This window comes from Equus quagga, chromosome 13 (assembly GCF_021613505.1).
Source record: "Equus quagga isolate Etosha38 chromosome 13, UCLA_HA_Equagga_1.0, whole genome shotgun sequence".
NCBI classification, from domain to species: domain Eukaryota; kingdom Metazoa; phylum Chordata; class Mammalia; order Perissodactyla; family Equidae; genus Equus; species Equus quagga.
The window spans coordinates 15,603,023-15,615,302 of NC_060279.1; the positions used below are offsets into that span (position 1 = coordinate 15,603,023).

At 44.5% G+C, this 12,280-nt stretch overlaps 1 protein-coding gene across 1 annotated transcript in view; it reads right to left on the bottom strand.

Moving 5' to 3' along the window:
• STX6 (syntaxin 6) overlaps positions 1-3,086 on the bottom strand; it is a 45,330-nt gene extending 42,244 nt beyond the window's left edge. Inside the window, exon 1 of the mRNA XM_046681378.1 lies at positions 2,817-3,086. Within this exon, the coding sequence (XP_046537334.1) occupies positions 2,817-2,851 (35 nt within the window). The 5' untranslated portion in view covers positions 2,852-3,086. The remainder of the gene's footprint in view (positions 1-2,816) is intronic.
• Between the last annotated feature and the right edge of the window lie 9,194 nt (positions 3,087-12,280).

Sequence of the window (12,280 nt, forward strand, 5' to 3'; positions counted from 1 at the left end):
ACTGAGGAACTAAATTTTTAATTTTAATTAATTTAAATTTTAAAACTGATACACAATTCAGTTATTGGAAAATTTTTAAGTATGTTTGGAACAATTTGGGTATGTGAATCTACTTTTTCAACTGTAAGTTTAATATACTCTAAATACAGATCAAGTATTTCTTTTTTTTTTGTCAGGAAGATTGGCCCTGAGCTAACCTCTGTTGCCAATCTTCCTCTTTTTGTTTGAGGAAGATTGTCCCTGAGCTAACGACTGTGCCCATCTTCCTCTATTTTGTATGTGGAACGCCACCACAGCATGGCTTGATGAGCAGCGTGTAGGTCCCCACCTGGGACCCAAACCTGTGAACCCCAGGCTGCTGAGGCAGAACGTGCAAACTTAACCACTACACCACCGGGCTGGCCCTGGATCAAGTATTCCTGATGAAAATTTAGCGTCCAAATTGAGATGTGCCGTAAGTGTAAAATACACACGAGATTTTGAGGACTTGGTACAAAAAAGTCTCATCTTTATATTAATTATACATTGAAATAATATTTTGACTCTTTGAGGTTAAAGATATTAAAATTAATTTCACCTGTTTCCTTTTACTTTTTTAGTGTGGCTATTAGCAAATGTAAAATGGCATACATGGCTCACATTATATTTCTACTGGATAACACTCATCCCACAGAACTAGGGGCAGATGAAAGAGGAAGGAGTCCAGAAGCAGGAAGACCAAACAAGGGACTCTCTGATAAGAGTCCAGATAAGACAGGCCTGAATTATCTAAATTCCACCCATCTCAAAACCTCATTCAAGACCTTTTACTACCTCCAAAAGCTTTCTCAATCATTGCAATCCCTAATGTTGCCTTTCTCCGAACTTCCGGGGCTGTCATCTTCTGCAGCACTCCCTTTGGCACTTAATCATTACCACCTGTCATTTCTACTTAATTTTGGAGAGAGTTGTTTCTCAGATTAGACTATAAGCTCCTAGGCTAAGGGCCATAATTTAGGCATCTTTAATTTTTCCACATTGTGTGACTCATCTCCAGTATTTTTAATAAATGGAGGTCCATGGCTCCCCAAATATGCTGTCACACAAACAGTCTGGAGACACCCACGTGGTCGATTTTACTTTTCTGCAGCAGAAGGTACTGAGAGAGACTCTTTTCCTTCAGACAACTTAAGGACATGAGCTAAAGTGATGTAAAAGTCAACCAAGACTCTGGACTGATGTTCAAAGAAAGCAGTGACATCTCATCAATGAGCAAGCACTGGCAGACTGTACTGGGTACTATCAGGAAAAAAAGTGTCAAGACGGCAGAGCATTTAGCATTTTCACAAATTTCATTAAAAATCAAACAAATAAAAATCTGATTCTCTGGTCTCCACTGTCAGAGTTAATCTTTGCAACCTAAGCATTAAGAACTTACATTCAAGGGAAAAATGCTTAAAACACAGCTCTAACATTTAAAAATTAAGCCCTAAATCAAGCCTTTTAATATAACACTTTTTCCAGATAGAGAGCCACATATTACTAACAAAACTACAACTCGGCATTTTCCCATCTAAATTCAAGGAAGCTGAAGAAAACCCATTTTAGGGAAATATTAAGAAGTACAAAAATATGTTTTACAGTATCATGGATAGTAAAGCATTTCACCTAAAGTACCATTTAAATTTTCTGAGAACTCTTAAAAACAGCCCCCCGCCCCAAGCAACTTGTCAGCTTTTACCACTACAGAAATAGGAAGCTAGCAGCAACCAGTTGAAGGCAAACGGACACCTTATGATAATTAGTACTCATCTTCTGAGAACTTCGTAGTTCTCAGATTTTTTTTTTACGTTTGTTTGACATTTACAACATAAAGCTGACAGGCTACAACAGCATCAGAATGATCTTTCTTCCATTTGTTTAATGGCTACAAAGCTGATATAACAAAGTGCAATTAAAGTTTCTATCTCCAAACCACCGAGCAATCAAAGATGGAGTCAGGGCAGCTCAGAAGGAAAAATGAGTTAAGGCAGTTCTAGTCTTTCCGACTAGAAGAAGAAATGGGGGAAAGCTGTCAAAAGGCCTGGATGAAATCTGGAGCTAACAAGAAAGCACTCATTTCCTTCAGCACTGTGGGAAAATCCCGGTGCTAACAGAAAGCTGAGGAAAGTTTAGTTTGGCTGATTGCATTTTGTTTTCCTTCCAACATCATCCCCGAGTATGAGCGCCTGCTTTACCCCCCTCGCATTAGTCAGTAATAACTCCCCCACTGAACTGAGTTGCCTTCCGGAGCCCTGCTCCCAGCCTCCCCGAGCCACACCGCCCCCGCCTCCCCGCCCGCAAACGTGCTCAGACGCCTCTGGGCTTGTTGTGGTCTCACCAGGCTGCGGGCGAGCGCTGCAAACTCAATGGACAATGGGAGCGCACCCCCGTCCAGGCCAACTACAAAGCTCAGGAGGGCCATTTCCCTTTTCCTGCCCAGATGCTGTTTTCCCTCCTTCGAAGCAGGGCCCCGTGCTCCGCTACCGCCCCAGTTGGGGCTGGGACCCGTGTCTCCCTCCCCACCTGCAGAGCTGCCGGACCCCTCGACGCCCGGATAAGTTGTACCGCAGCGCACAGGCCAAGGAGACATCCTCCCCAGGGGCTTGGTTGGGGACACGGGTTTCACAGTCCAGGTAGGACGGGGAGGGATGTCTCGATGCTTGGTCATGGCCCTCAAGGCTACGCCGTCCCCACCGCCCCCTCCCCAGCCTCAACTTGTCTCCCCTCCCCCAACAGAGAGCAGAGCGGGGAGGTGCGGGCTGGCCGCCTCCAGCGGAGTCCTCGGCGACACTCACCCTTTCACCACAAAGAAGGGGTCCTCCATGGACATGGCGTCCCGGCCCCCGGCCGCCTCACACCTGCTTCGTGCACGGGGCGCCCGCGCCCTCCTGGCCTCCCTCCGCACACCCCGCTGGCCTCCCTCAGCAGCCGCCGGCGCCTCGGCCCGGGGGACCCGGAGCAGCGGGGGCGCGCAGGCCAGGTGCACCGGCCCGCCGCCGGTCCAGCGCTCGGCCGCCTCGGCAGACCGAATCCCTGACTCCGGCGCTGCCTCCTCCCCCGGCTCTTCCCGGCGCGTCCGGCCGGCCTGACCCCGCCCCCGGGGTCTCGGCCCGGCCAACCACGAACGCAGCCCGCTGTAGCACTTCCGCACCCGCGCTCACGTGATCAGGGTCGGCCCCGCCCCTCGTCGGCAGGCCCGAGCAGCGCGTCAGGCGACACTGGGGGCGGGGCTTTAGGGGCGTGGGAGGAGAACTGGTGTTTTCTCGGTTGGCCGCTAAGGATTTTGCGGGAGGAGGTGATTGATCCCTCCTAGGAGGGCGGTTAGGTTTCTAGGCTACTGAGTAGTGCTTGATTTGCGCAATTCTTTTATCTTTCCTCTACTTTCAATACTTGATTTTGATAACGTGTTATTTATAAATCCCTCTTGTCCTAAATTTACAATAAAGCGTGCTCGTATACCTTATCTGACTATGATAATGTTGCGCAACTTCTTTATGTAGGTCTTACTCTGTGTCCGGCCACGCGCTAAAGGTTGTATACGCATTATCTCAACATTCTTGAGAGGAAGGTACTCCCATTTCGTAGATGAGGAAAGTTCAGAGAGGTTTCAAGATTTCCTGTGGTCATACAGCCTGGACTGGGGAAAGCCACAGATTCTGTGCACTTTCCTCCAGATGGGGGTGTATTTTCTTTTGGTGTGCGTTTTGCAAGTGACACTAAGGTAATTTTTTCATACAGGAGAGAGCACCTTTGAGGGACAAAGAAGGGGCCAGGTAGGGCAACTTCCTCTCAGCTATGGGTCAAAAGCTCTTCCAGAAGGATTCTGGTCAGAGCAACTAGCCAACTCATATGCTAGATATGCTGTGGGGTTTATAGACTTTAGTTGCTGATAATCATTGAGCACTTACTGTGTTCCAAGCACTGTGCTAAGTGTTACCTCAGTTGCCCTCTGGATGAGCTAATTACTGTTATTATCTCTATTTTATGAATGAGGGATCTGAGAGTCTTGGAGTATAAGCAACTTGCCCAAGGTTATCAATCTCTTTGGGGATGGAAGTTTTCTTAGAGTCGAACAAACCTGGTCTGCGCCTGGGTTCTATTATTCAGTTCCTCATCTGTAAAACATACATCATTATATTTAGCTTGTGGGTTGTTGTGAAGGTTAAATAAAAATGCATTAAACCCCAAGGCCCCAGTAGAATCACGTGGTGAAGTCAGGGAAACCAGCCAGGAAGCTGCAGTGGTCATCTGGCCTGAAGGGGTGAAGACCAGACCAGGATGGACAGCAACTGTAAATAGAGGGGAAGAAGTGAATCTGAGAGATGTTTCAAAGGAAAAACAAAACAAGACACCTAGACCTGATGAGAGCTTGAATGGGGTTGGGGAAGAGAGAGGTGAAAGTCAGAGACTCCATCCAGGCTTCTCTGAGACCCTGGAGGAGCAGCGGAGGGCACATGTGGGTAAGCAGGCTATAGGGGGAGAACCGTTTAATGTGGATATGGGTATATTGAGATGGGGAGGTGAAAAGGGATCATCATTCATTCATTCAACAAACACACGTAAGTTGAGGGGCGGATGACAATAGTAATTAAGAGGCGTACTTGGAGCCAAATTGCCTGGGTTCAAATCCCAGTTCTGCTTCCTGACTATTGTCTTGGGCAAGCTGCTTGATCTCTCACTGTCCTCAACTGTGACATGGGTGTCACAATAACACCTCCTGCATAGAGTGTCATAAGGATTAAATGAATTGATGTGTGAAAGGTTCTTAGAACAGTGTGTGGCATGTGTGTGGTACTCTTAGTCTGTGCTAAGCACGGGAGGTCCAGAGATGAGCAGGCTTGGTCCTTGCCTTCAAGGAACTCTTAGCCTGGTAGGAGAGACGGGCAGTTACACACACTGAGAGAAGGGCAAAGGTTGCTAGAGAAACACAGAGACAAGGTACAAGTTTATTTGTGTCTGGATGGGACGTTCTAAAGAGTGACTAGAGGCAACCAGGAGACAGCGTGGCAGCCTGTGGGGGAGTCATGGCAGAGGGTGTTGGAAGAATGGAAGGAAGAGGATGGTAGGAGAAGGAGCTGAGGCTGGTGGAGAAGGGCAAGGTCAGATTACCGAGGGCCCTTGACTGTGATTTTAAGAACTGTGGATGCACTCCTGTAGATCATGGCAGCTGAGGGAATTGGCAGGGTCAGACTGGCACTTGACGTGGATGCTGCGGTGGCTGGGATGTCATTTGGGTGGTTGTGGTCCAGAGGAGGAATGAGGGTGTCCTAAGCCAGGCTCATGGCAACTAGGATGGAGAGAAGGGATACATTTACCACTTTAGAGGCCAAATCAGTGGACCTGGTGACTGATTGGTTTGGGGGATTGGCGGTTGGTGAAAGAAGACGGAGGAAGGCCTGCAGGGTTCTGGAGTTGGAAGCGGGTCGGTTTTAGTTGCAATAACCGAGAAAGAAAGCACAGGAGGAGGATGAGATTTAGGGGGACATAAATCAGCTGCTGGCGTATTGGTTTTGCCCACTAAACTGCAAACTCCTGGAGGGAAGGGAGACTATGTTAATGTCATCATCACCTCAATACCTGGCATAGCCTCTTATTATCTTTTCCGGGAATTTATTAATTAAACCACAAATGAGAGGTCAATGTTTTATAAGTAGAAACATAAAGGATAGAGGGCAGAGGCTTGGGGAATTCCCATAATTAGGGGTTTGGAAAAAGTACCAGCAAGGGAGATAGTGGAGGGTTGAGATATGAAATGTGTGTGGAGCAGGGGAGAGTCCCTTCTGTAATATGTCACTCTCCTGCACCCTCTCTCAAACCAAACTAGGCCTTGGCTTCCACTACCCCAGAAAAGGGAAACATGGCTAAAATGCAAGGAGAAACAAAGGAAGCTATTTCCTTTCTTTTTTCTTTCTTTCTTTTTAGTTTAACAGCCTCTGAGTCTTGGTATAAACAGTAACTCAGAAAGAATACTCAGCAAGCAGCTTTCTCGTCCCATGCCCCTTCATCTCCCCAACAAAGGAGAATTAAAAATTCTAATGGAGTGAAAAAATCAAAACAGCTGTTGCAGGGGTCGACCCTGTGGCCAAGTGATTAAGTTCACACACTTCTCTTCAGCAGCCCACAGTTTCGCTGGTTCACATCCTGGGCTTGGACCTAGCACCGCTCATCAAGCCATGCTGAGGTGGCGTCCCACATAGCAGAACTAGAAGGACCTACAACTAGAATATACAACTATGTACCGGGGGGCTTTGGGAGAAGAAGAAGAAATTTTAAAAAGATTGGCAACAGATTTTAGCTCAGGGCCAATCTTTAAAAAAAAAAGCCGTTGCCTTGGGGTGGGGAGTATTGCCTGAGAAGGGAAACTTTCTGGGGTGATAGAAATGTTCTGTATCTTGATAGGAGTGTGGGTTTCACAGGTGTATGCATTTGTGGAATGCATCAAACTGTGACACTTAGATTCTATGCATTTTTCTGGGGGAGGCTAATGCTCGAACTCTGAGTTTTCTGTAGAGTCCTGATAGGGCTTCCAGGAGAAACTGGTCCCTGAGTGACTCTCCACAGTTAGGAGAGTGAGTGATGGAGGGTGCTTAGTGGGTCCTGCAAGGCATCTTGTGCTGAAATAGGAGAACCCAATGCAGAGACTAGGGCACAGGCCACCAGCCCACAGATCCCATGAGGATAAGGATCAGAAAGGATCAACTCACATCCTATGGCTAAGGATGCCAGGATAGACTCAAGCCACCCCTCCCCCTAAAAGCTGTTGGAATTCCATGACCCCCTGGAAGAGGAGCCCTTCTACTCTTAAATGGGAATATTAATGCCCAACCTGCTCTCTCACTAGGTTGTTTTAAGGATCAACTAGAATGACAAATGTGAAAGCATTTTGCAATCAATGTGATACTGTAAGCCACCCTAAATCCTTTTTTAAAAATAATTAAAATGTTTTAATTGTGGTAAAATACACATAACATAAAATTTACTATCTTAACCATTTCTTTTTTAAAAAAAATTTATTTTTCCTCTTTCTCCCCAAAGTCCCCCTGGTACATAGTTGTATATTTTAGTTGTGAGTCATTCTAGTTGTGGCATGTGGGACGCCGCCTCAGCATGGCTTGATGAGCGGTGCCATGTCTGCGCCCAGGATCCGAACCAGCAAAATCCTGGGCCGCCAAAGCAGAGCGTGTGAACTCTACCACTCTGCCACAGGGCTGGCCCCTTAACCATTTTTAAGTATATAGTTCAGTAGTGTTAAGTACATTCACATTGTTGCTCAACCAATCTCCAGAACTCTTTTCATTCACAAAACTGAAATCCTGTACCCAGTAAACACTTCCCTATTCTCCCCTCTTCCCACCCCCTGGCAACCACCATTCTACTTGGTCTCTATGAATTTAACTACTGTAGATACTTCATATAAATGGAATCGTATAGTATTTGTCTTTTTGTAACTGGCTTATTTCACTTAGCATAATGTTCTCAAGGTTCATTCAAGCTATAGCACGTGTCAGAATTTCCTTCCTTTTAAGGCTAATATGCCATTTATGTATATACCACATTTTGTTTATCCATTCACTCATTGATGGACACTTAGGTTGCTTCCCCCTTTTGGCAAATGTGAATAATCCTTCTATGAACATGGATGTACAAATATCTCTTCAAGACCCTGCTTTAAGTTCTTTTGGGTATAGATCCAGAATTGGAATTGCTAGACTATATGGTAATTCTACTTTTAGTTTTTTTCAGAGCTACCAGACTGTTTTGTGTACTGGCTGCACCATTTTACATTCCCACCAACAGTGGACAAGGGTTTCAATTTTTCCACATCTTTGCCAGTACTTGTTATTTTCTGTGTGTGTGTGTTTTCTATAGTAAGCATCCTAATAGGTGTAAAGTGGTATCTCATTGTGGGTTTGACTTGCATTTCCCCAAGGATTAGCGATGTTGAGCATCTTTTCGTGTCTTCATATGGCCATTTGTATCTCTTTTTTGGAGAAATGTCTACTTAAGTCCTTTGCCCATTTTTTAATTGGGTTGTTTGTTTTTTTGTTGTTGAGTTCACCATAAATCCTTTTTGAAACAAGACAGAGTAAGGGAGAAAAGTGTTACATAGATGTTAGGTTTTATACTCTTCATCATTATCCCAGTCTTTTAAACGCCCTAACATGCATGTACATGTTCTGGAACACTCCAGGAAACAGTCGTTCATGTGGGCTTCCATTGATCTGGCTATAGCCGTCACATTTCCCAGCCTTGACCACAGGAAATATCCACACATTGGTTATGTTTTCCTTCCTCTCCTTGGTTGTTACCAACACCTCTACCCTTACCTACACACTGGATTCAAATAAACAAGAAGGAATTCCAGTCGACTTATATATCCAACGCTAGGAAGTGGTTAAGAATTCACAGAGTATCCATTTGATGGATGCTCATTAGAAATGTTGTTTAAAAGTGTGTTATGACATATATTGAAAGTAGCAAGACAAAAAGTTGTATAAATGATATGATTTTAACTCTGTTCATTTTTATATATAGGAATGTTTTATACATAGAAATTTTTTATACATAGAAAAAAGGAAATGTATTTAAGGTTTGGCAGTTTTCTGCAATGAAATGTTTACTTGGATAACCAGAAATATAAAAAGTAAAAAGAAAAATTTTAAAAAGAGAAGTGACAAAGCCAAGTGACCACATATGAAAAAGTGCATCGAAAGTTAGCAGTTTTAAATACTTTTTAGAATAAGGCGAATTAAGAATGTTTGAATGAATTGATATTGGTGAGTATAAAAAGTTAAAATAGGAGCCAGCCTGGTGGTGTAGTGGTTTAGTTTGCCGTCTCCGCTTCAGTGGCCCGAGGTTTGCAGGTTCGGATCCCGGGTGTGGACCTAGCACCACTTGTTAAGCCACGCTGTGGTGAGGTCCCACACAAAGTGGAGGAAGATTGGCACAGATGTTAGCTGAGCAACAATCTTCCTCAAGCAAAAAGAGGAAGATTGGCAACAGATGTTAGCTCAGGGTCAATCTTCCTCACACACACACAAAAGTTAAAATACGTTATTCGAATTCAGTGAACTTCTTGACAAAACAGTGGATTTGAACCATTGTAGCAGGACAGGTACAGCCTTTCCCGTCCTCTATGAGTTTGTCAGTGCACAGGGAAGGAAAAACCACGACTCTTGGTAAACTAGTGAATAACAATAATAGTAACAACGATTGCTACCATTTACTTACTGTGTAGCAGACATTGTGCTAAGTGATATAGGTGCATTATCTGCAGCAGTGGCTCCAGAATTTCTATGTGGGGCAGGTTTTAGAAGGTAACTTGTTTGGCTGGCAGGTCTAGGAGGCTTGAACTGAGGTTACGTGGTAGACCCGCTGTCTTTTCTTAAATTATGGGTTTATTTGTGTTGGTTCGGGAGGGCTGATGGTGATTATGTGTGTGTGATAATCGTGTCCTAAAGTCCCAAGATGCGGCAAGTCACCTCTTGGTTCCACCACTGCTGATCTCATTGAGTCCTCACAACAACTTCTCAAGGCAGATTTTCTACAAGAGAAATCTGAGGCTTAGAGAGATTAAGAATTTGCCCGCGGTCTCATAGGTAGGAAGTGGCAGATCCCCATTTGAAAACAAGTTTATCTGACTCCTAAACCCATGTTCTTTGCAACAGTTCTCTACTGCCCATTTATACCAGGGCTAGCCTTGTCCGAAACCTGGCAAGTGAGGTTTACCTAAGCACAGAAAATGGCTCAGATCAGACTTCACACACACACACACACACACACACACACCCCTATTGAATTTTTAAAAACAGCCCAGAGGAAACTACTTATTGGAAGTGATAAAATACATTATATTGAAAACAACATTATTTAATGAACAAGACCCTCTTGCTAACTTGATAATTTGTCTTCTGGTTTTTGACGATGATTTATCCTGTTTGCAAATGGGTCAGATTCTTCAGAAGGGCTTTAAGCCACATGTCATAAAGCGGGTATTAAAGAGCCAAAGACATAGTTAAAGAGACTGGTAGTGAACAAGAGAAACACAAGCCGCTGAAGAGTGCAGCCTGAGATTCTAGGATAGACAAGTGTTCAGAGGCAGAGCTTGTTCCTCCCCAGGAGAATGTGCAGACACTCCCCACCCCCATGCGTCCCAGCTTAGTGGGGCAGTCTCCACCAGTCCCTTAAGATCACGATCCTTATCAAATCGATTTATTTAAAAATTTAAGGAGTATTAAAGCTATGCCATAAAAAATGCATGTTAATATTGGGAAATTGCTAAGTGAAAAATAATTTACAAAGTAGTATTAGGATGTGAAAGCTGTTTTTGGTAAATGGAATCCAAAAAAGTGCGTTTATGTACTAGTATATATAGTCATAAGAAAAGCACTGAAAAGACGTGTACTAAAACGTTAACGGTGGTTTACTATGAGGGGTGACTTTTGCCTTATTACTCTGATTTTTGGTGTGTTTTTCAAGTTTTCTGGATTGTATTTGCTAATTTGCAATTAGAGTAAAATGACTTAAAAATCAAAGGCATGGTCACCACATCTACTTTTTAATGTAAATGCAGCAGACCGTGGTACAATATGCATTTTTGGAAGAAGATAGGGACAGAAATTCAAAGGGACAAATACACTGCCATAGAGCTCCAGTGCTGGCAGGGGACATCTGGGACTATGGGGGCTTGGGAGGGGCACATGGTGCTCCATGTTTGTTCAAGGAAGAATAAAGGGAAGAAAAAAGGAGGGAAGGAGGAAGGAGAAGAAATACATGCAAAGACCTAAGACTCAAAGCGCTAGGAGGTGCTGAGAGGTTACCAAATGTTAATTTCCATATTTGGCTTCTTTTCTTCTTTTGGGAAATGGAAGACATATAGTTTCCTATTGTTGCTATAACAACTTGCCACCAACTTAGTGGCCTAAAACAATACAACTTTATTCTCTTACAGTTCTGGATGTCAGAAGCCTGAAAGTGGGTCTCGTGGGCTAAAATCAAAGTGTTGGCAGGATTGCCTTCCTCCTGGAGGCTCTATGGGAAAATCTGTTCCTTATCTTTCCAGATCTAGAGGCTGTCTGCATTCCTCGGCTCATGTCCCCTTTCCAGCAATGACACTTCAACCTCAGTTCCGTTGTCACATCTTCTCTGACTCTGACCCTTTGCCTCCCTCTTATGAGGACCTTTGTGGTTTCATTGGACTCACCAGATAATCTAGGATAATCTCCCCATCTCAAGATTCTTAATTTAATCATATCTGCCAAATCTCTTTTGCATGTAAGGTAACATACTCACAGATTCTGCAGATTACGATGTGGATATCTTTGGGGTGAGGGGGCATTCTTCAGCCTGCCACAGAAGGAAGCCAATATGTATATTTCTACTACCTACTGGGTACATAATAAACAGAACCTCATCTAATCCTTCAACACCCTTGGGAAATAGATGCCAGGATTTGCTTTGGAGGTTGAAGAAACTGAGCCTTAGCACAATTTGGGATTCCACCCAAGGTCAAGTTACTGGGATGCAAACCCAGATCCCTGAACCTGAGCTCAAGCCAGGCTGCCTCGTGGCCTTGCCTCCTCTCATCTCTCCCATCCACCTCTCCCTCCTCTTTCTTGTCTGGGCCTGGCCCCCAGCTCACGGGGCAAGCTGAAGCTGCTGTTTCCCAACTCGTCATGCTTGTCTGATGACAATGTAGTCATAGCTTGATCCTAGGGCCTCAGAATCTTCTTTTAGGCTTTTTTCTTGACCTCCAAAAATTCAACAAGCATTTTTTGAGCTTATTCTGCTGGGTCCTAGAATAGCAGGGAAGATAGACCTAAGCTAAAAAATGTCAGGACAGTCTAAGTGATACACGCTGTAGCAGACATTTGAACTATAGCGTTGTAGGAAGCCAGACCAGGGAGTTCCAAGTCTTTGGAACTTTATGTGAATCTCCCTCATCGACCCTGGGCAAAATCTAAGGTCCAGAGAAGAAGCAAAGGCTTCTTTCTTTCCAGCCCCCTGAGGGACCAGCTACTGTTAGTCTTTGTGTTCCCTGTGCTTTGCACATAGCTATACTCTATAAATATTTAAAAGTCGGGGACAGGGTCAATCAAGACAGATGCACCAAAAGGAACAAGCAGTGTCTGAGACCAATAAAGGGTTAAAAGTCACTGTTTGGTCTCTCTCTATTCTGCCTGGCAACTGATGACACTAAACGTTTCCCCTGTTTTCACAGGGAGAGGGCCCTGAGTGTGCTCAGTTGCTAAATCACGGA